We start from the raw sequence: 27,706 nt of genomic DNA, 5'->3' as shown, positions 1-27,706 counted from the left end.
CTGTGAAGCGGTTTGAAACATCTCAACTATGTTATAAGGTGCTATACCAAATGCAATGATTATTATCCTTATATATATGTGTGTCTGTTATAGAGATCTTTTTATGTGGGTTGCTTATTAATGAAGAACCCACAATGAATCTATGTGTTACCACCAGGGCACAGTATATCAGGAACTATTACAATGGTGTATTTCCTTGTTGCTCCAACTAAGGTGAAATTCTCATTAACAAGTGTAAAGGGTATCAGTGATTATGATTACTTCTCATTACCCTGTGAAGCCTTGATCTTCTGCCCAATCAGTGCCATAAAGTCATGTAGCAGCCAATGCCACTGTCAATAATTACAATGTGATACCTTTGAAAAAGCTTAAAGAGGCAATTTACTTCATTCATGATGAACCTTTCCAGACACAGGGAAATTCTTATGTGTAGGTGGCATGAATTTGAAAGAACCCTCGGTCTAGTTTGAATACAGAGAAACAGGCACTGCCTGTAACTATACCTTTTCTCATCTGTGTCTCTGTGCCAACTACTAGGGGTCTAACCGAAATGAACACAGAACAGTCTTAGCCCAGTCCCTAGCTGTCAGGACTCCAAGGGCCAAAACTTCCCATAATTAGATTTGCATTAAATTGTCAGTTTCCTTCCTGTCAGAATAGTAACGTCACACTAATACAAGACAGGTTTCCCACTGAGATACAGAGGTAATGGTCCTTCTGAGAACAGAGTGGATGTTTTATTCTGCCTCTGCTATACTGCTCTAATAAAGTCGGGATATCACAAATACAAAGAGAAGAAAAGATGTGCTATTACTTCCATTAACAGCCTCAAATTTATAAGCAGAAACCTATAGAGACTCTGTCTCTTACAGAGACTTCTCTGCTGGTGATCATAATCTTTTGCTAAATCAGGTGAGTTTAGATGCCAGACACCATACTCAGGCTGTACAGTGCTCCGGTCATGTTTGTGTCTACTGAAGAGCAGAAAGGTAGTTTGCTAAGTAAAGTGTTGTTCAGAAAATAGCTTGGTAAGGGTCAGGTTGGTTAGTCATTCACTGCTTTATTATTGCTTCATAAATCAAGTTAATTCTCCCTTCTGTCCCACTGCTGCTTGTGACTACAGGACATAACCGAGGATACATGGAGTTGTGGCTGAAGTATGTAGTGGAAATAATTCTGAAACAAATGTACCATAGCTGTCCTGTAGTTACAAAATGCAATTTTTATTACTTGTTGGAATTAAAGAGGTTAATTTTATAGGCTTGGGAAGTATTTTTTATAAAGAGATTTGAGTTACTTTCAGGTAAAAACCTACGTCTGCAAATACACAATCACTGCACTAAATCCTGTGAAACTCCTTGAGATGTCCTCTTGATGTGAAGGCTTGTTTATCAAATGCAAGGATTATTTTTAAAAAATTCTCTGAATAGTTAATTACACCAAAGTACCCATATGGTGGTCACTGACTATTCACTGCTCACAACTTCTCAATGTAACAGCAAAAATGCATTCCATAACATATTATTTTAAACTGTGTATCTAGTCAAGGCAAATGGTTATTACATTTTTTATCTATAATTGTAAATGAAATAAAAAATTATCTGGTGTTTCAACTGTACATTTGATAGCAAATCATTCTTATTTAGGTGGTGATTCACCACCAGAAGCGTTGTATTAAAGGGGACTCAGGTATTGGAAACTGCTATGGACGCCCTGCTCCTGGCACCATGAGGTGGTTACAGCAACTATAAGATTCACATCTGCACAGTATTAACCTAGCCAGTGCAAAGTGCATAAAGCTGGCTCTCCCCTGTGAGCCACTGAACAGTCTGACAGACCACTTGTGTTTCGTAATATAAATGAGCAAACAGATCTTTGACATTGAGAAAAGGCAAGCAAATGGGACTTGCTCTTTCAAAGCCTCAGCACAGACACAATGGATGGCTTTCTTCTGAGCTGCACATTTCAATGATTTTTTTTAAATGTCATTGTTTTGGTTGTGCAGAACAATGAAATTGGTATTCCTTCCTGCTTCAAAGTAATGTGAAGCAGAATGTATAAATGGAGCTTCATCGCTCCACTGCACTATACTCTCAATATATGTGCCGGACCTTTACTTTAGAACTTGCAAATTCTCCTTCTTCCAAGCTACAGTATAAATTGATAATCTGCTTGGATTCCAGAAAGCATTCGATAAACGTTTGCACATTAATCTCATAAAGGAGATTAAGGGTCACCGAATTAATGGCAAATTGAAAATGAAGATTGAAACCTGGTTTAGCAATGGAAAACAGATGGTGCTGGCAAATGGGAAAAGGCTGTGGCTAGAGGCAGTAACTCGTGGAGGGGGTGAAGAGCGAGTGAATGACAAGCAAGTGAATGACGAGCAAGTGATCGAGTGTGCGCCAGACTGACTGACTCTGAAATATCTCTCATTTGGTCTTTCTGGTCTCCTCAGAAATGTGTTCACTTTGTTAAATGAGCCTGGCTTTCACTTTTACACACCAGTGCAGCATATATGTAGAAGCCCAGTATCTTGGCCATATTTCCTGGTGTAAAGACCTGTAGCTTAGTGGTTAGAGCACTTGCCTCGTAAGCGAGAGGACCAGGGTTCGATTCCCGGGCAGAATATTGGGCAAGTTTCCTTACTCCACGCACCTATGTTTATCTAGCAGTAAGTAGGAACTAGGTTGTTAGTAGATTGGTGGATGGCTTTTCCGGGGGTAATAATTCCTTCAAAATAAATCAAATCAACTACGGCTTGTAGGACACTGTTGTGCTCAATTTGCTGCCATGTTTCACCCACAAAATATACAGTCAATTAATTCACTTTACAGTATATTCTGTGAAGCACTTTGAGACGCCTTGATGATGTGTTAAGGCGCTCTATCAAATGCAAGAAGTGAACTACTTTGGAGTGCTGATGCATATAGATCTCTATTGGGTTACAACAACAACTTGCATTTACAAAGTGCCTTCACATAGGATAACAAAATATACAGTCAATTCACTTTAGATTTAAAGACATTGAGAGGCGGCGAGCCAGAGCCAAAAGTGACTAAGTATCAGTCTTCCTTAGCAATACAATAGTGTGATTACCATTCCTTGGGTCTACGTCCACTCCCACCCCTGACTCCATCAGCTGAAGCCAGTAACCAGCACTCCCTGGGCCAGCAATCTAACGCTGAGCACTACAGAATCCAATGAGTCCCGCAGGCCACCCTCAGGCCCAACTAAAGTGATGGAGTTGGGGAGGTGAGGAAAGTTCAACAACAACTTGCATTTATATAGTGCCCTTCACACCAGGTAGTGTGCCAGAGTTAGAACCAGAACTCTCTGGAGTTGAATCTAGGTCAATCTCCTCAGCCCTATACATATTGAAGATAATCAAATGAATGTCAGTGAAAGCACAATGTGACACAGTATCAAAATCTATTCATTAAAAAGCCAACTATCTTACATATCACTCATTCCTGTTGCCTTGAACTTGTGAGCATGGAGACCCACATTTGGTAGCAGTAACACATATGGAGAATAGACAGAAACCGGTAAAATGACTTAACTGTGTTTGGAAGATTTACTATTCTCTTTTGAAGGAAAGAGCAGATTAGTACAATACAGACCAATTTGGAAAGATGTACTGAACTTTTTTTTGGCTTGGTCAAATTTTCTCCTCCCTCCTCTTCTGACCCACAAAACATCTATAATACAATCAATATTGCACCAATAACAGTTTGTTCTTGAGTTTTGTTTCCACATATCAAAAGCTCACAGAATGAATCAATAAATTATGAGGACTTTCTCATATAGGAAAGTAGCTGTACCTGTTGCAGATTCCAAAGGATCTAATATGAAATGCAGATTGACACACAGACAGACATTTTGTCTTTATCTATACTCATCTGGGAGGACTCCTGTGGGAGGACTCATTTTGGGAGGACTCAGTAAGAGGACTTGGTGCTTTAAAGATGTAATTTTGTTGTTGTTGTTGCCTCGGCTAAGCTCCGTCTGTGTTCTTTATTTTGTTCCCGACGCTAGGCTACGTGCATGCTCTGTGACGCAGGATGCCACTGCGCCACGGTCAGCCAGTGCAGCCACCAGGTGTAAGTGCAGTATGTGCGTACATACGTAGGTGCTCTGTGATGCATGATGGCACAACGCCACTTTGACTCGGCAGCCACCAGGTGTAATTACAGCGAAAAACGTAAAACTCACAAATGATAGGAGATAGCTGAAAACAAATATGCACATGTCACTTCCAGTTGTAAGACCTTTCCGATGAGGTATAAATCATGTCTCTACATCGATCGGTTATTGAGATCCTTCTGGAAGCGCAGACAGACATTGTCTTTTTATTAGTATAGATTATCCAAGTGATGCACCTCTATTGGCAGAATATTTTACTCATATCTATGGCAGTGGTAACATATCAAAATGGTGGTTAGAAACAATATTTTACATTTTATATATTAAAATATTACTGTAAAAAATTTCATAGGAATAAAATGCAAGCACTAGTTGTTTCCATGGCAATTGTGATTTGCAAGGTATATTGCGATTCTGCCTTTAGTTTATTATTCTTGTGATATGAGTGGGTTGGATGCGGAGCACTTTTCATGTGTTTTGAGGAGAAACACTGATGTAAATCCAAGGTCCACAGTGCAGGGATTAGCAGAGAAAACAAAATAAATTAAGGTTAGTAGTTAGGCTTTTCTATCAAGCTTTTCCTTTAAACACCTGCAGATTAATAAAAGGAAGGGAAGACCAAGGGGTAAGAGTGTAACGCTCTTGAGGTCCTGGGAAAGAATGATTTAAAGCAGTGGTGGCAGTGGTCAAGAAATATTCAATCAAGAAACATTTATTTGTTGGCCAACCAAAGAGGTTGCCCCTCACTGATTTAAAGTGAACAGTATAAGTGAAACAATTCTCTCAAAGTGGGGACAGGCGAGCGTGGATCAGGCAAGGACATTCGAGACAATAGTTACATTGCAGCCGTTTGACTGAGAGATGTGTGTCATGCATGTGCAATTTTTTTTAAATTTTGGCTTGTGTGAAATAACAGTATTGAAACCAATAGTAATTTTGTTTTGTATGCAAATGTGGCAGTCATCTGTGCCAGCAGGGTCACATTGATAGCCATAAATCTGAAGGATTAAACTGGCATCAATGGTATAGAAGACCAGGACCCTTTCCCACCCACTGTCCATCATGGGTAAATAAAAAGTCAGTGATTCCATGTAAATACTTTCCTAGTTTACTTTCATAAAAATAAAAAGTGTGAAAATGCTCTCTCCTTCAATCCATTCAAAAAGCCCAATAAATGTGTTCTGGTAACCCTAGTGATGAAGTGCTCTGAAACAATTGTATGTTTATTTAAATAAGAGCACGATGTTGCCATGTTTTTTCCTCTGTACTGTTAGAAACTATGAGTTAAAGCCTTGAACACGTAAACATCCATGTGAAAGCTGTGGTTGTTCTTCACACTGTTCTGTGTGACACGTAGTGGGTGGAAGACGAGCCTGAAATTATAAACATTTATTTCTAAAACATAACCAGCAGATAATTATCATCTAAGAGCCTGAGATCTCGGAAGGACAAGCATTTTTGTCCTCATTAGGATAAGGAATGACATTATGTGCCACGTGTAAACCACATGTAAACACATTTGCACATCATTTTACACATGGCACATAATAGACCCCAATTACAAAAAAGTAACACTTCTTTGTGAATTGCCTTTTGAAAAATACAAGAGATCTTTTTTCTCTGTTATTACCTTCTTCCTCCACATCTCATTGTTATAAATCTGTTTTATTTACAATATATATTTCTTTAAAATGTACTGATGCTAGAGAAAAGGTAAATCGCACCATCAATTTTAAGGCTTAAATAATACTCACTTGTTTGGGCAACGAAGACCCTTTGGCCCATCAGGACCACATTCTTCCAGAATACCTTCCGTCTTCCCATCACAGCTTCAAGCTGTTTTTTAAATAAGTCCAGTGTCCTGGCCTCAACTACCCATCCTGGTAACCTGTCCTGGTTGTTGATTCCCACTCCTCTACCCGACAACTTCACTCAGCTGCTCAGGTCTTCTGCACATCCTTCGACCCTCTGCTCCGCAACTAGCAGCCGTGTTTTCAGCCACTATGCTCCAAATCTCTGGAATTCCCAGCCTCAATCCCTCCATTTTGCCCCCACTTTGCCAGACTTCAAATCACACCTGAAGGCTTTCTTCTTTGACCATGCCTTTGGTCACCTCCCCTGCCTTTCCAGCTTGGCATCAAGCCATACCATTGCAAAGCTCTCTGAGACGCTTTCCCACTCAGAGAAAGCCATTACATGAATGCAGGGTTTTGTTGTTGTTAATAGCATCTGAGTAAAGAAAAACTTCCTAGTGTCTGCCCTGATATTACCCTCTGCAACCCTGAACCTGTGTTCTCTTGTTCTGCTGGCTTGGTGTATCTGGAAGCATTGTTCTGGGTTTACTTGGGCTCAGTGGTTAGAGCACTCGCCTCGCACTTGTTTGTCACGGTCACTCACAAAATATACAGTCAATTCACTTTACAGTATATTCTATGAAGCGCTTCGAGACATCTCAAAGATGTGATAAGGCGCTATATCAAATGCAAGGATTATTAATATTATTACTTTCTCAATCCCATTTAAAATCTTATATACCTTTATCAGGTTGTCTCCAAGGCATTTCTTTTCAAGGCTGAAGACCTAGCTTGTCCATTTCAAACTAAATTACATCGGGTGGATAAACCTCATTCATTAATTTAATTATAACATTGAATAAATCGAGAAAACTACTAACATGTGACATATTACTTTTCAAAGCATGCTGAATATTTATGGGGCTCTGTGTTCTTTGGATGAATATTCGTGACATCCAGTACAATGTTCAGCACAGATGTTAAACTAAGTGGTCTATAATTCATTGAATCATGCCACTCTACTTTGCTGAATAGCAGTGTCCTTCAACAAGATCACCCTGCAGTCCTCAGGTTCAAATCTAGTGTTTATTAAGCTTCTGATAAAATTACCCAGAATAATTGACATATGTTGTATTGAAATTCATCAGTGTGTTACTTATCACCTGTCGTCATTGAAGTGACAGCTGGAATTCAAAAAACAGACAAAAAACATCTCATGTGTCCTTCGGATCAGACATTAAACTAAGGTCCCGTCTACCTTTTCAGCTTGATATTAAAGATCCCATTGGCACTATTCAAAAAAAGAAGGGAGGTTCTCCAGGTGTCCTGGCCAACAATTCCCCAAAATAAAATGGTCACTCAGGCCGTGGCTATTTGTGGGAAATTGCTGTGCAACTCAGCACTCAAATTAGCCTCAACACAAAATACACGGACAATTAATCCAATTTACAGTATATCCTGTGAAGCGCTTTGAGACATGATAAGGCGTTACATCAAATGCAAGGATTATTATTTTAAAAATTGCAGGACATATTGAACAATGTGGCTTTCTTCAGCCATGTATCAGCTTGATTGCATTTAGTTGATCTCAGCAGGGCCTGTACTCAGGCACTCAAATTAACCTCAATACTTTGGGACAAGGAAAGCCAAAAATCATCTGGCTTCGGGATCATAGGAACATAAGGGTAAAAACTGTAAAGTTGCATAACAGATTCAAATGTGTTATTGAACAAATTAAGACAATTCAGGTTTTTCTATGTATTCATGTAGACTGGCTCTGGGTGTGAAAACTGCAATTCCTCCCCCAACTTCAACTGCAGCATAACGATGGGCTCAAAGCCACTTTCAGATTATCAATGCTTCTCTCTTCACCCTGGTACAGCCTTCGCTCTTGTTCCAAACCATGGAGTTGGCATTTCAGTGGTGGTTAACGGTATCCCTGGGAGATATCAGAAGTGCCATCATTGAAATAAGACATTGGTGCAATGCCTTGTTTCTATGATGGCACCTCTGACATAGCCCAGAATCCCCGTAGACCAGAGGAGTACAACCGGCGGCCCATGGGCCACATTTGCCACCCCAGCCCCCATTTCATCTGGCCCACCCGCTCCTTCCATAACCTGTAAATGTTATGTTATGTTTCTGGAAAGGAAACACAAAAATATTGCTTATGCAGCACATGGACGTTTCTCAAATAGGGCATCCAGCCCTCTGGCCAAAAGGTTGGACCATCCTGCCCTAGTCTATGAGCTTAGATGCCATTGTGCACTGACTGGAACTCACAACTTTCATACACAGTGTCAAGAGAGTTGCCATTTGGGCCAGGCTGATGAAAATAGTTCAGAACCAATCATTTGACAAGCATACAAACTGACATCTTTACTTTCAGGGGCTGGGGAGAGAAGACTGAAATTTGCACTTACTCATATCAAAAGCATCTTTCCGAGGGCTCTCTTCTGCATGGCTTATTGTTTCATTGGACCCTGTAGTGGGATCTACTTGCAATGCAGCTAAAGCCTGGACATCCAAGTGCTGAGTGTTGACATATGTTGGCGCATCTCCACCTTTGGTCAATAAAGGTCTCACTTCAGGCTGAATGTATAAATCACCAGAGGACCCTTTAGGCGTGGAGTAAGGAATGGAATAAAAATCAATCTTCACCCAGATATTTACTTCAATACTAAACATTGACTGCAGTAATTCCAAAATATTACAAGGTCATGTAGATACATTTAAAAAGGCGCTCCTGTTCATAGGTACAGTACATTACCAGACAACAATTGTAATAAGAACAGTTCCTGGCTGGAACTACCTCTTGTGTGGCTGGGATAAATAACTTTGTCCAACATTCAATGTGTGTAATACAGGTTCCAGGACTTTGACAATAACGAGATAGAGATTCTAAAACTGTACCCCACTGTACTTAGAGACACAAGGGAGGAGATTTGAGAAACATTTTGAGGGAGTCAACAAACATTGGGGAGGTTCCAATTAACTGGAAAAAAACAAATGTAATTTCTGCAGTTAGGAGGGTGATGGAACCATATCCTGCAATTACAGATTTATTGGGCTGACCTCAATAAATGTAAAAGCTAATAAAATAAAAAGACACAATACTGCTGTCTAATATCTAATGTATCACTCACAAAATATAAAACCAATTCACTTTACAGTATATTCTATGAAGTGCTTTGAGACATCTTAATGAGGTGATAAGGCAACAACAACAAGATTCCATTTATAGAGCGCCTTTCACATCGGGAGGACGTCCCAAGGCGCTGTACAGTTGGGTCAGGACCCGAGCAGGGGGGAAATGGTCAGGGTGAGGGGAGGGCAGAGAGTCGAGAGGGGAGCTGAAGGCACAGTCAAAGAGAAAGGTCTTGAGACCGGCCTTGAAGGAGGAAAGGGAGGAGGCGGCGAAGGCACTGGGGGATGGAGTTCCAGAGCCTCGGGGCTGAGAGGCTGAAGGCCCGGCTACCGATGGTAGGGCAGTTGGGGCGGGGGATGTGGAGCAGATCGGAGCCAGAGGAACGGAGGGTACGGGCAGGTAAGTAGGGGGATAGTAGGTCAGAGAGGTAGGAGGGAGCAAGGCCGTGAATGGCCTTGTAGGTGAGGATGAGGATCTTGAATTCGATCCTCTGGGGGATGGGGAGCCAGTGGAGGCGAGTGAGGGTGGGACTGATGTGGTCGCGAAGCCTGGTGCGGGACAGTACACGAGCTGCAGAGTTCTGAATGACCTGCAGCTTGTGGAGGGAGGTGCCGGGAAGGCCGGCGAGGAGAGAGTTCCCATAGTCCAGCCTTGAGGTGATAAAGGCGTGGACCAGAGTTTCAGCAGCGTGAGGGGTGAGGTAGTGCCGTAGTCTGGCGATATTCCGGTGGTGATGGAAGGCGGTGCCAGTTGTGGCGCGGATATGACGGAGAAAGGACAGCTCAGGGTTGAACAGAACACCGAGGTTCCTGATTGGCTTTGAGAGATGGAGAGGCAGCCTTGGATGCTGATGCTGTCAGCACTATATCAAATGCAAGGATTATTATTATTAATTTATGCTTTATAGTAACGCCCCAGCACTGGGTATCTAGAATTTGAACATAGCCTGACTTGGCCCAACACCAAAACAAAATGTCCACAGGCCAGCACATGTGAGTCATTCAGCTGCGCAAATGCACAGAGAAACCAGATATTGTGTCTTGTTACAGCCTGGGATGGGATTTTATGGATCCCAACAACCACATTATAACAGTGCCCCACTATAATAAATGAACACCAATGCAGCTTCAGGTGGCATCGTCCTTGTCTGACCAACTTCATTGACTTTTTTGAGGAGGGGACAAACGTTGTCTTGCTGTAGGTTCATTTATTTACCATATCTGCTGAGTGCCTTTCTCCATTCTTCATTGTGGCTCTCACCAAGATGCTGGTCTTGATAGTAGCTTTGATCTTGTCCTATGGCTAACACTGGCTACAGTAACAAAGTAAAATTGTTCAACACTAAGGGCTCCAAGCCTAAAATAATAGAGCAAGAAAGATTAACAGAATACAAACATTTCTATCTGTGGAACGATGGGTGGGCTTATTCCCCCAGTTTGAAGTTCATCTACGCCTGAGAACTTTTCAGTTTATTCTATTCTTTTTTTATTAAATTGCAATTTAGTAATTACTTCAACACAGATTGTTTTTAGGTATTCCTGAGCACTATCTTGGGAGACCTGCACTTTCATAAATTCTAGCCAGACTTTACGAGACTGTTTTCATATCATGTGAAAAATGTCAGCATTCCATTTGATCAAGCAGTGAGTGACCTGATAGTACAAGTGTTAAATATAGACCTAGGAAAGCATTAAGTCACAAAGTAAATTGATTCTTAAATTGCTTCAAACGTACAGGCGAGACAATTGTTAGATGTGAGGCGATAATTATCACTGGCGAGGATTATAGAATTACATAGAATGTTACAGCATAGAAACAGGCCATTCGGCCTAACTAGTTAATGCTAGTTTTTCCACTCCACATGAGCCACCTAATCCCTTCTCCCATATCCTCCTATTCCCTGCTTCCTCCTATACATACTGAGTCTCCACTTACAATCAAAGCTGATTGATATTTAGCGATCGCTCTGAATGGATGAGCACCTCTATTCTCTGCTGTAAATTTCTATGGTTCTATGGATTTAAAGCCATTGGAGTGCACAACTGTGTAACTTAGTTAAGTTGTACTTTAGATATTCCTTTATTTAAATCCCATTTTGCAGCCTGTTGAGAAAGATCATTCAGGAAAATGTTACCAACCTGATTTGCATCAGCATGATGGGCTGTCAAAGTCTGAATCAGAGCTTGTTGATGGACATCTCTTAGCCTGATGTCAATAAATCCTCCAGGAGGTGGTATTTTCCCAGGAATGCTGTTATAATATGGATGTTCTATTACCTCTTCATCTTCACCAGCCCAAGATGATTCTTCGAAATTTGGTATTCTGTGTAACATTGGAAAATAGCCCTTGGTAAGGTGCTGAAGCATAGAATACAAGTCACAAAAAATACACTAAGCAGCTGCTTAAAGTCGTATTGCACATATAGAAACACACGAACACAAGGAGGCCATTCTAACCATTCAGCCTGTTCTGCCATCTGATTAAATCACGGCTGGTTTCTCGATCCCATCTTAACATCTGTCTTCCTTTTGCACCATGTTAATCCCTGAACTTCTCTTCAAAAGCAAATCTGCCTCAAGGGGCAGCTCATATTATAAAGTGGCTAGTTTTTCCTTCTGGACACAGATTCACAGAGCCAGTGTAAAAGAACTACATTTGCAGATGACACCGAGTTAGGGCAAACTATGGAATCAGAGGAGGCAGCAAAGGTCCTACAAAGAGAGCGATAGTTTAGGGGCTGATAACTGGCAAATGAAGTTTAATACAGATAAATGCAAAGTACTACATATAGGATCCAAAAATAGGAAACACAAGTACTCCATGGTTGAGTTAGAACTTGCCAAAGCAAAAGCTGAACGAGATCTAGGGATGGTAGTTGACTTGTTGCTCACTCTGTTAAACCAGTGTGGGGCAGCATTAAACAAGGCAAACAGGTGCTGGGCTATATTGCTAAATCAGTTGAATTCAGATCCCAGACATCATCCTCAGGCTGTACAGTGCTCTGGTCAAGCCACACCTTGAACACTGCAAACAGTTCTGGTCACCAAGACATAAGGGGCTGCCAGGCCCTAGAGGCAGTGCAGAGGAGAGTAACCAGGATGACCCCTAGTGTTAGAGGAATGAACCACATCATCGCTGGGTTTCTAGGAATCAACCGACAGACACTTATCCTCCGTACAGTCATATGTCAGCCTTCTAGGCACTTATACAGAAGTACAAACGGGTCTCTTGAGCCCGGCGCAGACACAGCTACTTTCCTCCTTGCACAGCCACACTCCACACCCTGCACCATCGGCACATGGTGGGATAGCCACGGAACCTAGAGGAGAGGAAATCTGCTGCCACTGTCGGCTCCAAGATATGGGGAGTGCGCTAACAATCTCCCAACATCTCCCCTCACCCCGAGGCTGGAGGTGACTGCAGAGGTGCCAGGGAAGGCCTTTGTGCGTTGTTCAGGGTAAGACGTCCTCTTGATGTAAAAGGCACTATACAAATGTAATTTGTTGTTGTTTTATGCTCTTTGGCACTGGCGCCCACCACCGACTCCCACCCCCCATAAATTGGTACCTCCCCACCACCCAGTTTTTCAGTGAAATTCTCAGACCCTTTTAGGGATCCAGTCTACCACTGACCTCTGCTAATAGAGAGCAGATATTTATGTATTCTTGCTTATACCCCAACCACCAGTCGTGTAAAATCAACTATTTTATTTGCATAACAATGGTTTGTGCTTAGCAAGCCGATTGCTAGTCATCATGGGGAAATTGTTTTTGTTTTAGAAATCCCCAAATATCTACTTGACAAATAAACAGCAAACCTATATAATCCCCTTTCTGTATAGTTTTGGGAAACAAAGAGGATTAACAAATTAAATTGTTTTGTTATTTATTTTCTCAGAATGTACATCCCAGCAATGAAACAGGATTGTCTGGGATATTATTGAATAATTCGAAGTAAAGGCTTCATGAGCTTTGACCTTAAACATTTCTTAGAAATATGTATACTTTCCCAAAATGCTCAGAACATGCACACTTGACTCGTGTTCATCCCTCAGACAGGCACAAAGCAGCCTTTATTTGCCATTCTAGATCCAATAAAATCTGGGATCAGTATAAAAACCTTGAATGCTGCTCTACTGTTTCAATTCAAAATACAGATTAAACTCTAAAAAGCAAGGGGCAAGATTATAATAAATCATTATATGAAAATGAAAAAAAGTAATGGTTTATTTTCAGTGACTGGTGTGAGCATTCTAGCAGGCAAGATTAATATCACGTTACAATCACAAGGCCAAGGAAATGGGAGAATCAGAGTTTTTGATCCCAGTGCATGACTTGAGTGTTTATGCCACCAGTCTACTTTGACTGCTCTTACGTAACTTCATTATTTCAATCTTGTGACTTCCATGTGCAGTATTAATGCAATCAATTCAATTTTTGCAACCCCCAGTCTGACACAGATTTAAAAGTATAATACTCGATTGTGCATATAAAAGCATAAGTGTCAATGCTCTCTGTACTTACCTGTCGTGAATGTTAGATATCTTGGAAGGACATTGGAGATATTGCTTGAATCGAAGTTCAAATGCTTGGCCTATGGTGCTAATAACGTCTTGAGCCAACCCGTCACAGCATTCCAATATGTGGCATGCTTTAAAAACATCAAACAACAGCTTATCAGTTCTCAGAGCACAGCTATTTAATGTTGTGAAGCCTTCTATTGGATTGTTTCATGCTCTCAATATGTTGATGAGTAAGCATGATCAGTCTCAGGTTAGAGTACAGTAATAATATTCCTTGCATTTGATAAAGCACCTTATCCTCTCAAAAGTCTCACAGCCCATCAGAGTTTTTTTTCTATAAAGAATGTGTATTTTGTAGGAGTGAATTTGGCAGCGAATTTGGCATAGCAGTGTCCCATGAAGTGACTTTTTTTAATCTTATCTGGAGGAATTGTTGGCCAGAACGAATAAGAATATACCATGGGATCTTAGATGTCAGCCTGAATAGACAGATGGGATCTGAATGTAACACCTCACCCGAAGGATGGTGGGGTAAAGTTTGCAGCATTTCATAACCCATTCTTGTGTTAAATAATGTGTTGTGAAATGGCACAGACTTCACCCCATAGTGGATGAACATCACCAGTATCAAGCATTTGCATTTTGCTATATAATGTGTACAGTTTTCTGCACAGCAGATGTTACTCAAATGTGAAATCTGCATTTCCATTATATGGTGTATTTGAGTTTACTATAAAACAAAACACAAAATACTGCAGATGCTGGAAATCTGAAAACAAAAACAGAAGCTGGAAAAGAAGCTGTTCCCAGCGACTTCTTTTTTTTGTTTTGAGTTTATTATATACTGTTGTGGCTCCGTGTATTGTTCTCTCATTCACTACCCTCGTAGTAGATGCTTCAAAAATCGTGAACAACAACTACTTGCATTTATATAGCTCCCTCCACGCTCTGCGGCGTCTTAGAGCGCTTAACAATGGTGGAGCCGAGGTCAAGCCAGGGAGAGGGGGAAGGTAACCATAGGCGCATTCAAAGAGGAAAGTCTTCAGGTGCGGGCCAGATTCAGGTGGAGAGAAAGCGAGCCAGTGGGATTAAGTTGGGATTGCTATTTTAGGAGCCGGCACAGACACGATGGGCCGAATGGCCTCTTTCTGCGCTGTATGATTCTATGATTCTAGGTGCGACCTGAAGATGGGGAAGGAGGGGAAGAGGTGAAGGGGTTGAGGAGGGAGTTACAAAGTTTCGGGGCATAGTGGCTGAAGGCACGGCCGCCGATGGTGGAGCGGGGGATTCGGGGGGCATGGAGGAGGCTGGACCCAGTAGAGTGGAGGCAGAAGGTACTGCTGTGGGGAGAGAGGAAGTTAGCGAGATAGGGGGGTGTCAAGGAATGGAGGGATTTAAACACCGGAGTGAGAATCGTGAAGTTCATCCGCTCTGTGACAGGGAGCCAGTGGATTTGGCAAGGACTGGAGTAATCGGGGTATGAAGTTTCAGAATGTGGGCGGCGGAGTTTTGAATGAGCTGAATTTTGTGAATAGTGAAGGAGGGAAGACCAGCGAGGAGGGCGTTAGGGTAGTCCAGCCGAGAAGTGACAAAGGCATGAACAAGGATTTCGGCAGCTTGGAGTGAGGTATTGTCGGAGGTATTGTGAAAACTGTTACAGTCCAATGCTATGATATTTTTCACCCACAAGAGTTCACAAACCTGAACTATCTGAAATTTGAGGTGTGAAACAACATCACATATCGAAAGTTCTACCCCTCTTGATAGCTCAGCCGATATTTACAGATATCCCCCACCACCCCAACTTCACGTTGAGTCTGAAGCCAGCCCCCGACTGCATTGAACTTGTTGCTCTACACTCAACTGTATCAGAAGTGAAATGACAGGCAGGGAATTCAATGGCAGTCGCTGACAAGTTTCAGATCCAACCGTTGCCTTGAAGTTGAGGTGGGAGTGGGGCACCCCAGACCTCGATAGGAACCAAGGTTTCAACAATATAATCACATGACTGTTTGTGGGACATTGTGCGCACAATTGGCTGCTGCGTTTCGCCCACAAAATCCACTAAAAACTAACAAAATAAAGACACAATACAAATATTAATATTTAATGTTTCACCCACAAAATATAGTCTATTCACTTTGCAGTATATTCTGTGAAGCGCTTTGAGACATCTTAATGACATAATAAGACACTATATCAAATGCAAGGATTATTATTATTTATTAGAAAAAATAATTATCACACCTCACATCACATTCTTCAGAAGTGACTGAATTTTAATAAAATGTCTCCACACTTTCAGGTAAAGAGCTACAATTTCATTCTTTCTGATAACCTTGAGATATTATGAAAATCTCCAATTAAAAATATAGCACAGGCACAACTCTTCAGTAAAGAATATCACTTGTTAGAGGGTGAGTGGTGGGGGGTGAGTAAAAGCTACAAAATTAATTTGCTGAGTTGCAACTCTTCCCATCAAACTCTGGCCCCAGTTATCAGGTGTTATCTGTTAACTATTGACTGTTATTTGGAGGGTGAAGTTTGGTCAGATACAATATTGTGTTTGTCACGAACATGCCCACTGTAACTTATATCAGGTCTTGTCCCCTGTTTTTTTGTGCTGCTAGGATTTTATGAAAGAATATATATTAACAAGGGAGTGCACATTACCTCGACGATTGACTGGATCCTTCGCCACATACGCAACATAGTCTGTAGTGTCCTGTTATATATTGTAAAAAAAAGGACAAAATTTAATAAGATCAGCTTTAGCGCAGATATTGAACTTAATCTCCCAGACTGCTAAACACAAAAAGGATTGTAATTGAATAAATTTTTCTGAAGAATTTGTTCCGATATTTAATTCCAATAAAGTTAATTCCTTTTGATTAAATTTTAATTATTCCCATAAATGTTATTGAATGATCAGGAATTAGAGTAGCAATGCTGTTTCATTTTAACGGAATATCTTCAGTATTGCTGTATTTGACTTTCAAAGGTTTTATACACAATAGAAGTTGTACGGTTATGTGGTTACTTGGTTTGAACCTCTGTTCACTTGAGAGCCTTTTCAATCTTATCGGCTACTCTTTTTGGTGCATCTGATTGTGGACCCGACATGACTCTGATCAAAAATTATCCAAGTTACACTTATATAGCATACTATACTTTCTCACTTTGGGAGAGTATCTCAAAGTGTTGTATAAAAACTGAATGGTACACCAAGCCTGGAAGGAACTAGGTGGGTGGACAGAAAGTGACTGAAAAAGCCAAGAGATAGGTATTAACATAGGGTTTGAAAGGAGAGTGGGACAAGATGGAGGGATTTCCGGGGTGCGTTTCAGAGGGAAAGGGGGAAAAGGTTGAAGGCTTGACCATTGACGGTGTACTGACTGTTCATTATAGATAAACATGAATATTTATATTTGTACACACATCACCATAATACCAGGAAATCCTGTTCATCAGATAGATATCTAAAAAAGGAATGCATCACACAGGTCTGGGGAAAAGACAGATAAATGGGACTGAAAGCACTGCTCTTTAAAAGTACCAAATAGTTCTTCTGCTGAACTGTAAATTTCTATGATCAATATTGAGTAGATTATGGCTAAAGTTCATAAATAGAAACTGAAAATGTTGGAGCTGCAAAGCAGCCGGTTGGCATCTAGAAGAGAAAATCAAATGAATGTTTCAAGTGAGACCCTGACATGCTGATCAACCAGCAGATATTTCCAACATTTTCCTGTTTTTATTTCAGATTTCCAGTTCTTTTCATCTGCACCAAATGGAAACACGCCTTCTTCATCCTATCAGGAAGTTCTTTTTAAACACACGTTCTTGTGCTCTCGAAAGTGGGTACAACAAGCTTGGGTAGAACCTCATGAATACTCTGAATATAAGCCATTAGCGAAGAAGCTGCTCATTAGTTATCAGGTCAAAGTCACAAGCAAGATCAATTCCAGATATCAAATCCACTTATATGCAAATCATTAGAAAATCCCAAATGGCTCCGTCTGAGCAATGATATGCCCTTCCTGTGAAAGCAAATCTGCTTATAAATGATGACTGTCTATTGTTACCTAAAGTATATATGACTCCAATGCCTATTGATGCCTCTCCCACATTCCAATTTATATTCACAAATCATTCTAAGGCAGAATCATTTTTGAAAGTGAATTTAAAGGTGAGTTTCTTTACTTTTTGGGGGGGATAGGTTCTAAGCATTCTTTGATTCTTTGATCCAGACTCAGGAGATTGAGTGTATGATAAAAAACTCCTTGCAGCTTCAGGTCATGGAGCTACGAAATTCTACAGGGCAAAAGAGCAACTTAGAGCATTGTTTGCATGTAAGCTTTCCACCTGGCTCAGCTAGTTCATTATGGAGTTTATGACCAGATGGTTCTGGGCTTGAGTCTCAGTGGTTATAATAATAATAATAATCCTTGCATTTGATATAGCGCTTTTCACGTCGGGAGGACGTCCCAAAGCGCTTCACAGAACACACTGTAAAGTGAACTGACTGTATATTTGTGGGCGAACGCGGCAGCCAATTGCGCACAGCAATGTCCCACAAACAGTCGTAGATTGAAAATGACCAATTTATTATTGTTTTGGGTTTTGGAGGGATTATTATTAGGCTCTGTGTGGAGTAAGGAAACTTGCCCAAGGTTTCGCCCTGACCTGCCTGGAATTGAACTCAGGTCTCTCACTTGCAAAGCGAGTGCTCTAACCACTGAGCTTGAAATAGAAAAAAACACCCAGGATGAATGTGTCAGATAAAACACCCTTCGATGTAAAATGTGTCTCTTGTAAAGAACCTCATGTACATCAAACCAACTCATGAAAACTCCACTCAAAGGTGGTGTCAAGTCAGAAGTGATCAGTGGTGCCTATTCCCCCCACCCCACAAATCTTGGAAGAGTTCCCCCTCCTCTAATTTAACCCTCCCCCAGTGTCTATAGATCTAAATTAGCCAGGAAGTCATCAATCAGGACACAGGAGGATATTTTACCCCGTCATTTGTTTTTTCTCAGTGTATGTAAGACTCACAAAAAAAGATGAAAAATCTTCAGTAAATCAATATGCTAATGCCATAGACTGGGACCGTGCAGTTTTATAGCAGTACATGGGAAGCTGCTAATTTGTCTTGTCTCAGGAGAAATGGTTCGCTCCGAGCAGCCCAGCTGTAGAGTAGCATAGATCAGGCAGGAGGATGCAACAACAACAGCAACAATAAATTACATTTGTATAATACCTTTCACATTGCGAGGATGTCCCAAGGTGCTGGACAGTCAGGGATTTGGACCCGAGTTGGAGGTTGGGATCAGGAGCAATGGAAAGCAGGGAGGAGAGGGGTAAGAGTGTGACACACCCTGCCCCTCTCTGCCAAGGGACAGTGTACAGTCCAAGAGAATGACAACCATGTGTGGTAAAAATGTTACAAATACTAATGAGAAATACTTATTTTAGAGCAGATGAAGACAATTTCTAAATGCCCTTATTTGAGGTAGTGGGAAAGGAAAAATAACTTGTGTGTCACTTTAGAGTATAAAACTGTCCCAATAAATGTACTTGTCTTGGAGGGTATTCAGTCACAATTTACTCAATTTATTCCGTTGGTTGAAGAGGTTTAGCTGTGGATGAAAGCTTGGGTAGACTTTAATGGTTGAGATTAGGGGTGATCTGATTAGGCTGTTTAAAATCTGGTAGAAGGCCCCAAAATGGGGAAAGTGGGGAGGAAGAAGAGAGGATATTAAATTTGATGTAATGAGCAATTTATTTGGAGAATTGTTGCCCAGAACACCAGGAGAAATTATCTTCCTTTTTCATGCCAAGGGATCAACTGAACAGGCAGGTGGGGTCTCGGTTTAACGTCTCATCTGAAGGGCAAAGAAGTGTTTTCCCCAGTACTGCTTTGGAGTGCCAGCCTACACTCTATACCGACCGGAACCCTTACTCTTTCCTGAGAACAGTGCATCTTGAAGTGCCTCCAAGTGAAGGAGAGGAGTGTGCTTGGAGACAACATATTTCCTGCGCCGTAACCAGACGTCATGGCATTTTTCATGACTCCAAGACTAATATCACTAATATCTATGAATCACATTGGCTTTGTTGGTTAATACCATGTCTTCCATAAAGGTCAAACAAATTAACAGATGAATACTGTGCAAATAATGGGAGATTGTATACGTCAAGACATTTTCTATGGTAATAGTCTCAAATTAAATTTCCCCTGAAAACTACAGCAGAGATAAGATGACATGAATCTTGTTTTTCACATCTTAACAGTTCAAGCATTGTGTCTGGAAGTCACCAGTAAATGGCATGTCAAATCTGTGGGTATAAAACAATTGAGCCATGAGGAACAAAACCATGGGATTGAGGATTTGTCTGGTTCTAGTGATGTAAACAAGCAATTACTTTCTGCTCCTTCCCCAACCCCAAGATATAGAAATGTAACACTTTCTTTGGGAAGAAAGGCTGTTAGTCATTTGAAGCAGATCAGTTTAATTATTACAAAAAATGATTCCTCGCTATTAAAGGTGACATCAAATTTATTATTTTTATTCCATGTTACAAAGTTTTATATGTTGTCTAGTTGGCTGAGCAATAATTAGACAAACTAGGGATATTCAGAAGACAACTCAGAGGTGTACAAAATTTTAAATGGGATTGAAAAAGTAAACCCAAAACAATACTTTAGGATGCAACAAGACAGTAGAACAAGAGGACATAGGGTAATTTCAGGACAGATACCAATAAGTTTTTCTTTACTTGAAGGGGAATTAATGACTGAAATAGGTTGGCAGGAAGTGTGGTTGAAGCCAGGACACTGGACTTATTTAACAAGCAGCTTCATACTTTGATGGGAGGACAGCAAGGTGGGCACTCTTGTGCCCTTTGTCCCAGCTTATCCTTTTCATTGACTCAATTATCTTATCTGGTGTTGTTCCTCTGCCTTCCCCCTCTTTCCCCAGTCCCTGTAATTAACAAAAAATAATTGTGTGCACATGTCCCTTCAATGTGAATGAGGAGTTATGTCAATAGTTGCCTACTGTCTCCTTCAATGTGAATGAGGATTGTGTCTACACATCCCTTCAATACCAATGAGGTATTGTGTGTCTCTATTCTATGGTCAAGACAGCATTTAATTCCTGGGCGGAAAATACAATGCCTGGTAATCCACTATGTGTGGAGAGGAAGAAAGAGAGAAACACTCAGTTTCCAGCAGCACAGTGCTGATTTAGTGAACAAAAGGCAAAATACTGCAGATGCTGGAAATCTGAAATAAAAACAGAAGTGGCTGGGAACACTCAGCAGGTCAGGCAGTTTCTGACGAAAGGTCATCAACCTGAAACGTTAACCCACTTTCCTCTCTCTATAGATAACAACAATAATAATAATAATCCTTGCATTTGATATAGAGCCTTATCACGTCTTCAAGACGTCTCAAAGTACTTCACATAATATACTGTAAAGAGAATTGACTGTAGATTTTGTGGGCAAATGCAGCAGCCAATTGCGCACAGCTGGGTCCCACAAACAGTTGTGGATTGAGTGACCAAATGATCATTATTATGTTTTTGAAGGTGCTGCATGACCTCTGATTATTTCCAGCGACTTATGTTTTTATTGCTGATTTAGTGACAGGCTGAAAAAACGCATCAATCTACTTCATATTTACATCACTTCCTACAATTTGGCCATGGATAATTGGGGTGTGGGCCACAAAATCTATTTAAGAAAAAAATCTAAATTGCAGACCAGCTGGTTAGCTTCTTTTACAAGTTGGCCAGTATGTTAAAAAATGTCCAACTGCGGGACATCAGAGCAACGTCAACATCATTTCCAGCAAACTGCACATGCACAGCCAGCCAGCAATGTATGTGCAGTAAATGAAAAAGCACTGACCAGCTATTGCACCCTGTTGTACTAGATCCTGCCAATCTCTGCAGTCTCTGTTTAGTCATGCTCCCCTGTCTTTTCTCATAACATTTATATTTTTCCTTTCCAGATACTGTACTTGCCTAATTCCCTTTCAAACCAAATTAGGTTCAAGTACAGTAATCAGCACAGTGATTAATGTATTTTTATTATTAATGCTGAATTGAACCTGAGCCACAGAGTTGACAGGAGCTTAACTTTGTTTCTTCGGAGCCTGCCCATCTTTAATCACTGTGCAGACAATATTAAAGCACTGAACATCACTATGCAGGCCGGCCGGGATGAGTTCTTAACTACAGCTTTCAAAAACCTGTGTTTTATGCCTGTTCTTTTAAAAATATGATGCATTCTTACCAAACCATTTATCAAAATAAATAAGGCATAAAGTTATCATTGCTTTGTGGCCCATTGCATTTCAATCACTTCAGGAGAGGATTTGCTGCTGTCAATCAGGAGGGTATGTGAAAAGTGCCTCTTTCTATACAAACAAAATCAAAAAGCGTATTGAATAAGAAATAAGAGCTGTCATGCTCATCACTTCTTCTTAGCATGATAAGAGATAAATCCTGGCTTACACTATCATTAAGATCAAGCTGTGTCTTACCGGATCGCCACCAGATGCAAAGGAAATGGACTGCATATGATGATTTGCTATAATCTGTTGGATCAAAACCAAAAACACAAACGATTAATCAAAGGGCTTCTCCCAAGAGAGACCTTACAAGCCAAGAGAAGATAAATAACATCAGAATGGAAGAGATTCTGAATCAGCAGTGACGAGAGGTAGACACAAAGGAGATAGCAACTAATATTATCAATCATATTTAAACAATCCCCCTCCCTTTCCACCACCTCTCCAACAATCACAGATCCTTTCGGATCAGGGAACGTTACCTAAAATGGAAAGTTGCTTTTAAAGAGCTGTCAAATAGCAATTGTTTCCCAGGATGAATCTTATAGTTACATTTCTGCTTTCTGAATGAATCTCTTAATTTTGTAAGCTTTATACAGGTTATCCCAATGATCTCATTTTTTTCCCCAACCTTTAGTGAGTTTGAATTCTCTTTTGAATTATTAAGCTATGCTGGAAAAGGAAAATGCACCAGGTTCTTTTTATTTTGCTATAACAACAACAATAACTTGCATTTATATAGCGCCTCTCATGCAGGATAGCATCCCAGAGCGCTTGACAATGTTGGACCACTACGTCAAGCAGGGAGGAGGGGAAAGCGATCGCAGGCACGGTCGAACAGGAAAGTCTTCAGGCTCGATCTGAAAATGGGGAAAGGAGGGGCAAGGCGGAGGGATAGAGGAAGAGTGTGCCAGGATTTGGGGCGTAGTGGTTGAAAGTGCCGCCGCCAGTGGTGAAACGGAGGGCATGAGGAACTGCAGAAGGCCGGAGCCAATCGAGTGGAGGTAGTAGGTTGTGGGTTGGGGCGTACGCAGGTCGGAGAGGTAGGGAGGTACCAAGGCATAGATTTGAAAATGAGTGTGAGGATCTTAAAATTGATCCATTCGGGGATAAGGAGCCAGTGGAACCTGGTTAGAACTGGTGTGATGGAGGTACGGAATTTAGTGCGGCTGAGTATGCAGGCGGTGGAGTTTTAGATCAGTTGGATCCTGTGCATGGTAGAGCTGGGGAGACTGTCAAAGTAGCATTTGAAAAGTCGAGTCATGACAAGTGTTTCTGCTGCTTCTGGGGTAAGGTACAGTCGGAGGCAGGAAATGTGAGGGAGGTGGAGGAAGGCGGTCCTGTTCAGGGACCAGATATGGGGAAGTAAGGACAGTTGTGGGTCGAACTGGATACCTACGTTGGCACTGGTTCGGTAAGTCTGAGGGATAGGCCAAGGAGGTTGAGGAGGTAAGAGGCATAGAATACAAGACATTTACTATGGCTTCCATCTTGTCAACATTAGCGAGCAATGTTTGTGCTTCTGTCACTAATGGCTCTATAATACATCCTCTCTATAGTATCACTATGTATAGCACAACCAACTCTGTAACAGATTTTATCCCTATTCAATACCCCCTTCTGTATAACATAGTGAGTCATCTCTATTAAGCATTGTTCAATGTAATAAACCATTACCAACAACAATTTACATTTATTTTGCTAATTTCCCATTGGAAGTCTCAAAGTGCTTTAAATACATCCATTGGGAGCTCACCTTTTTCAATAAAGTATTCTATAATGTATCCTGCTATAATATACCCTCTCTCTCAATTATTAACACTGCATTTTCTGAACATATTCAATAACACATTCTTCATTATAATACAGCCCTTTATTTTGAACAATCTTCCTAGCACAACACTCCATTACATGCTTTTAATATCTTCTCTAAAATAATATTATAAAGAGGCTTCTGTTCACCTGAAATCTTGATGTTTTAAAAAAAGGATTGAAGTACTGTAATTGGAACCAGTGGAACAAGTACATGACAGAAATTAATATTGAGAAAGGTATTTCTCTCCCGTATCTAACCTGAAGACAACTTTTCTATTGCAATTAGTATCATGAGTATTAGACAAATGTAAGTTGAATGACCACCAGCTAAATGTGAAAAAGATGGTTTAACACAATCTACTCCATTTAATTCAGGAAAACATCTCGCTGTTAAGAATTTGCTGATTCTCTCCCCCCAGAAGCAGTAACGTCATAATAATGATAATAATATTGTTACTTGTTTCTTTCTAGGTGTGTCATTAAAACAAAAGTACCCAAGGAGGATAAATTCTTGAAATGGAGGATGACTCTAATGGGAGTTTGAGGTTTCTGAGGACAAATAGATAGGTGGGTGTGAGTTTAGCATCTTTCAGCCTTATACCTAATCTCCAGATAAAAATTACCCTTTTTCTACTCTCCACGGCTAACCCTCTCAGAAAGGACCTCATAAGAAATAAGAAAATACAAAAAGCACTTTCAATATCAAAACATGTTACAGGAATTGTAATAACTCTGGGGCGTTACCCTGCATGAGGAGTGCTATATAAATGCAAGTTGGTTTTTTTGCTGTGTATATTGCAGGCAAACAAGGCAGCTACTTTTAGCATAGGAATGAGCCACAAACGGCTATAAAATGATGACCAATTTTATGTGAAACTCCCTTCTCTTTTTCAAAAGTGTTACCTGAACAGATTAACCTCAGATTAACGTCTCATCTGAAGGATGGCACCTCCGACAATGAAGTGCTCCCCAGCAGTGCACTAGAGTGCCATCCTAGACTGAATTCAAATTTCCTGTGGCTTGAATCCACAATTTCCAGACCCAGAAGTGACATTGCTACCAACGGAGCTAGGCTGAACACAAAAGATAATGGAGAATCGTGGTACACTAAGCAGACAACAACATTTTTTTTAATCTCCTCAGTTTCCACTACCTGGAAAAGATCAGCATTAGTTAATGTTTGTTACTCATAAGGATTTTTGAAACACTCTCCTCAGGACAGTGGCAGTGGTACTGGTGCCTTACTGCTGGAGAAATCTCCTTGCCATGTGAAATATATCTTCTGGAGGGAATGCCTGCACATCACGTCAACCTTTGGCTACAATCTGAGAGTACCTCAAAGCCGAGGTATTGTGATTTGGCTTGACATACATGGGGTGCCTTTTTGAGTCGTATATAATGGGATGAAAGCCCTGGAAGTTATCAGAAGCTGTTTCTCAGTCAGTGTCTTCCTTTGTGACATTTTATCTTGAGTTTACTTGCCTTTTCTCAACCGTGAATTGACCTGAAAGTGAATAGTTGGCTGGACTTACAACTTCCAGTTGTTAGCATCACACTTTCAGCCCCCCCATGTTGACAGAAGTTGCTCTTTATTCTGTCCATTAAAATATAGCCTTGTGAAGACCCACCATGCCTGAGCACTGAACTGCAAAACACCCACTCCAGCTGGTATTATTTGACATAAACAGGAATAATGTCTTTGCTATTCATTGATGCTGACTCAGGCATCAAACTTCAATACCAATTTTGATCCACGATTGTTCCCTTTACAGGGTTATTGAGGCAATCCAAGGATGGTTATGGTGAAGTGTAAAGAGCAAGCTTCCAAGGATCAGTATAATCTGCTCCAAGCAGACAGATAAAATGACATTTGTGCAGAAAACTGGGTTTTAGTCATATTTCTACCAGCCTGAATCACCCACCTCATGTAAATAAATGTCAGTCTGTTGTGTCAAGTTGGGCCTCATGTGCAACTTTTAATTGAAATGATTCCAATCCAGGATTGAATACTGCAGCCACACTTTGGTCTCACCATGTTAGGAGCTCTGCTCTGATGGTCAAGATAGCAATAATCCTGAAATCAAGGGAGGAGGCAGAAAGGTTCTGGGGTGTTTGTGGTAAAGCATGTTAATGTGTTACTTAAAGATTCACAGATAAAGAGACACAGTTAGAGGGAGCTATCTCCTACAGTGTGGGACGAGTTCCGAGCAGACAGACATGGTGCTGCATGGACAATAGATTGTTCCAGTCTTTGTGCTAATAAAGCTTACCTGCTTGGTGTTTTACATGTGTAAATGAGAGCATATTAACCTGCAGGACCAGAATTATCAGGAACCAGATTGCACATACTTGCCTCTAGACTACTTATCCTCCTCCTACTAGACTACTTGATCCTGCACAAGTCCATCTGAAGGCTGCAGATCCATCCCTCCACCCTACTTTAGGTGTCAGATAGACCTTCCAAAGGTTGTTAATTGTCCTCCCCAGTAAACTACCTTGTTCCAGATGCATATCTGCCTCATTGAAGATTGCGTGTTCGCCCATTCAACAAACAAAATGTAAGCTCAACACTAAACAGTTTTTTTAAATTCAGACACTTCACAAAACAAAATCGGGTTAAATTTAGAATTTTCCACACAAATCGAAAATGCTCATGTTTGGACAATTCTGAATTGACACTTCAGATCAGACATTTTCTTATACACCCAGAACCTCCAATTGAATATGTAAGTCAAGCTACATATTAGATTTGTGATGTATGGATAAGGCCGTATTACATAGATAGGATTGTGATTGATTACATTTGTAGTTATTGTCATGGTACTCATTCACAAGCTGGCTGATATCTGTAGGATCCTACCGACCTACCTGTTTAGTATCACGGGTCATTAGGTTGAGACTGCTGGTTGAAATATTCAAAGTGATGTTCATTCCAGCAAACTGAAGGTTGCTCTTACCAAGTACGCTAGACAATGCTTTACTTGGTGGCTGTTAAGGCAAATCATAAAAAAAAATTATTCCAACAAAGTGTTGCCTGTAGAAAAAACACTAACAAAAGTATTTGTGACTTCTGTGGATCATTAAACTTTCCAAATTACAGCATTCTCTTTGCAGTCATGAAGTGAATGACCTTTTTTTATTTGGAGGATTGTTGGCCGGGACAGCAGGAGAAACTTCTCGTTTCAAGCAGTGCCATGGTATCTTTAACAGTTTAATGTCTTATCCAAAGGACAGCCCATCCAACATTGCACCACACCCAAGCACTGCATTGGAGTGTCAGCTTAGACTATATGAGTTCCAAGTCCCAACATGGAGCTTGAACCCACAACCTTCTGACTCAGAGGCAAGAGTGCTGAAAATTGAGCCAGGCTGACACATATGTGATATGATTGAACTATTTAAAATAATGAGAGAAATTGATGGCTTAAATAATGGATGACTCTTCCCTTAAGTAGAGGAAACCATTACAAGCGGGCATAGCCTTAAAATAAGATCAAAGATAGTTAGAACTAAGGTCAGAAACCATTTCCGTGGAATGCTCTGCCCAGAAAACTGTGGAGGCTAAACATCGATAAGGATGTTTAAAGGGAAGATGACCGAAGCTGCGGTCAAAGAGGAAGGTCGTGAGAAGGACTTTGAAATAGGTGAGGGAAGGGATGAGATAACAAGACTCTGGGACTCTGGTACATAGCATAAGATACAATTTACATTATACAGCACCTTTCACGTTGAGAGGAAATCTCAAAGTGTAAAGTGCCATAGGACTAAAGTGTGACCAACATGTAATGTTAAAATAAAAATTCTTAGGATACCTTTCTTTTTCGAAAAGCTCCTTTTGTGCCTGGTACAGCTTCGCATACTCTACTGATAGCTTCCCTGAAAAGAAAAGGATATTGCACCTAGCAAGGCTTCTCTGGACA

At 40.8% G+C, this 27,706-nt stretch overlaps 1 protein-coding gene across 1 annotated transcript in view; it reads right to left on the bottom strand.

Moving 5' to 3' along the window:
* Positions 1-7,807: 7,807 nt before the first annotated feature.
* Positions 7,808-27,706, bottom strand: part of LOC103182842 (SHC (Src homology 2 domain containing) transforming protein 3) — a 50,182-nt gene continuing 30,283 nt past the window's right edge. Inside the window, exons 3-11 of the mRNA XM_042346843.1 lie at positions 27,599-27,662; positions 26,655-26,774; positions 22,164-22,217; positions 16,283-16,334; positions 13,611-13,737; positions 11,226-11,409; positions 10,303-10,399; positions 8,363-8,557; positions 7,808-7,878 (exon numbers count right to left, since the gene is read on the bottom strand). Coding sequence (XP_042202777.1) covers positions 7,808-7,878; positions 8,363-8,557; positions 10,303-10,399; positions 11,226-11,409; positions 13,611-13,737; positions 16,283-16,334; positions 22,164-22,217; positions 26,655-26,774; positions 27,599-27,662 — 964 coding nt within the window. The remainder of the gene's footprint in view (positions 7,879-8,362; positions 8,558-10,302; positions 10,400-11,225; positions 11,410-13,610; positions 13,738-16,282; positions 16,335-22,163; positions 22,218-26,654; positions 26,775-27,598; positions 27,663-27,706) is intronic.

The sequence above is a fragment of the Callorhinchus milii genome, unplaced genomic scaffold (genome assembly GCF_018977255.1).
Source record: "Callorhinchus milii isolate IMCB2004 unplaced genomic scaffold, IMCB_Cmil_1.0 Scaffold1, whole genome shotgun sequence".
Classification (NCBI taxonomy): Eukaryota; Metazoa; Chordata; class Chondrichthyes; order Chimaeriformes; family Callorhinchidae; genus Callorhinchus; species Callorhinchus milii.
Note: the sequence above shows the minus strand (reverse complement) of the source record. Positions and strands in the feature narration are given on the sequence as shown.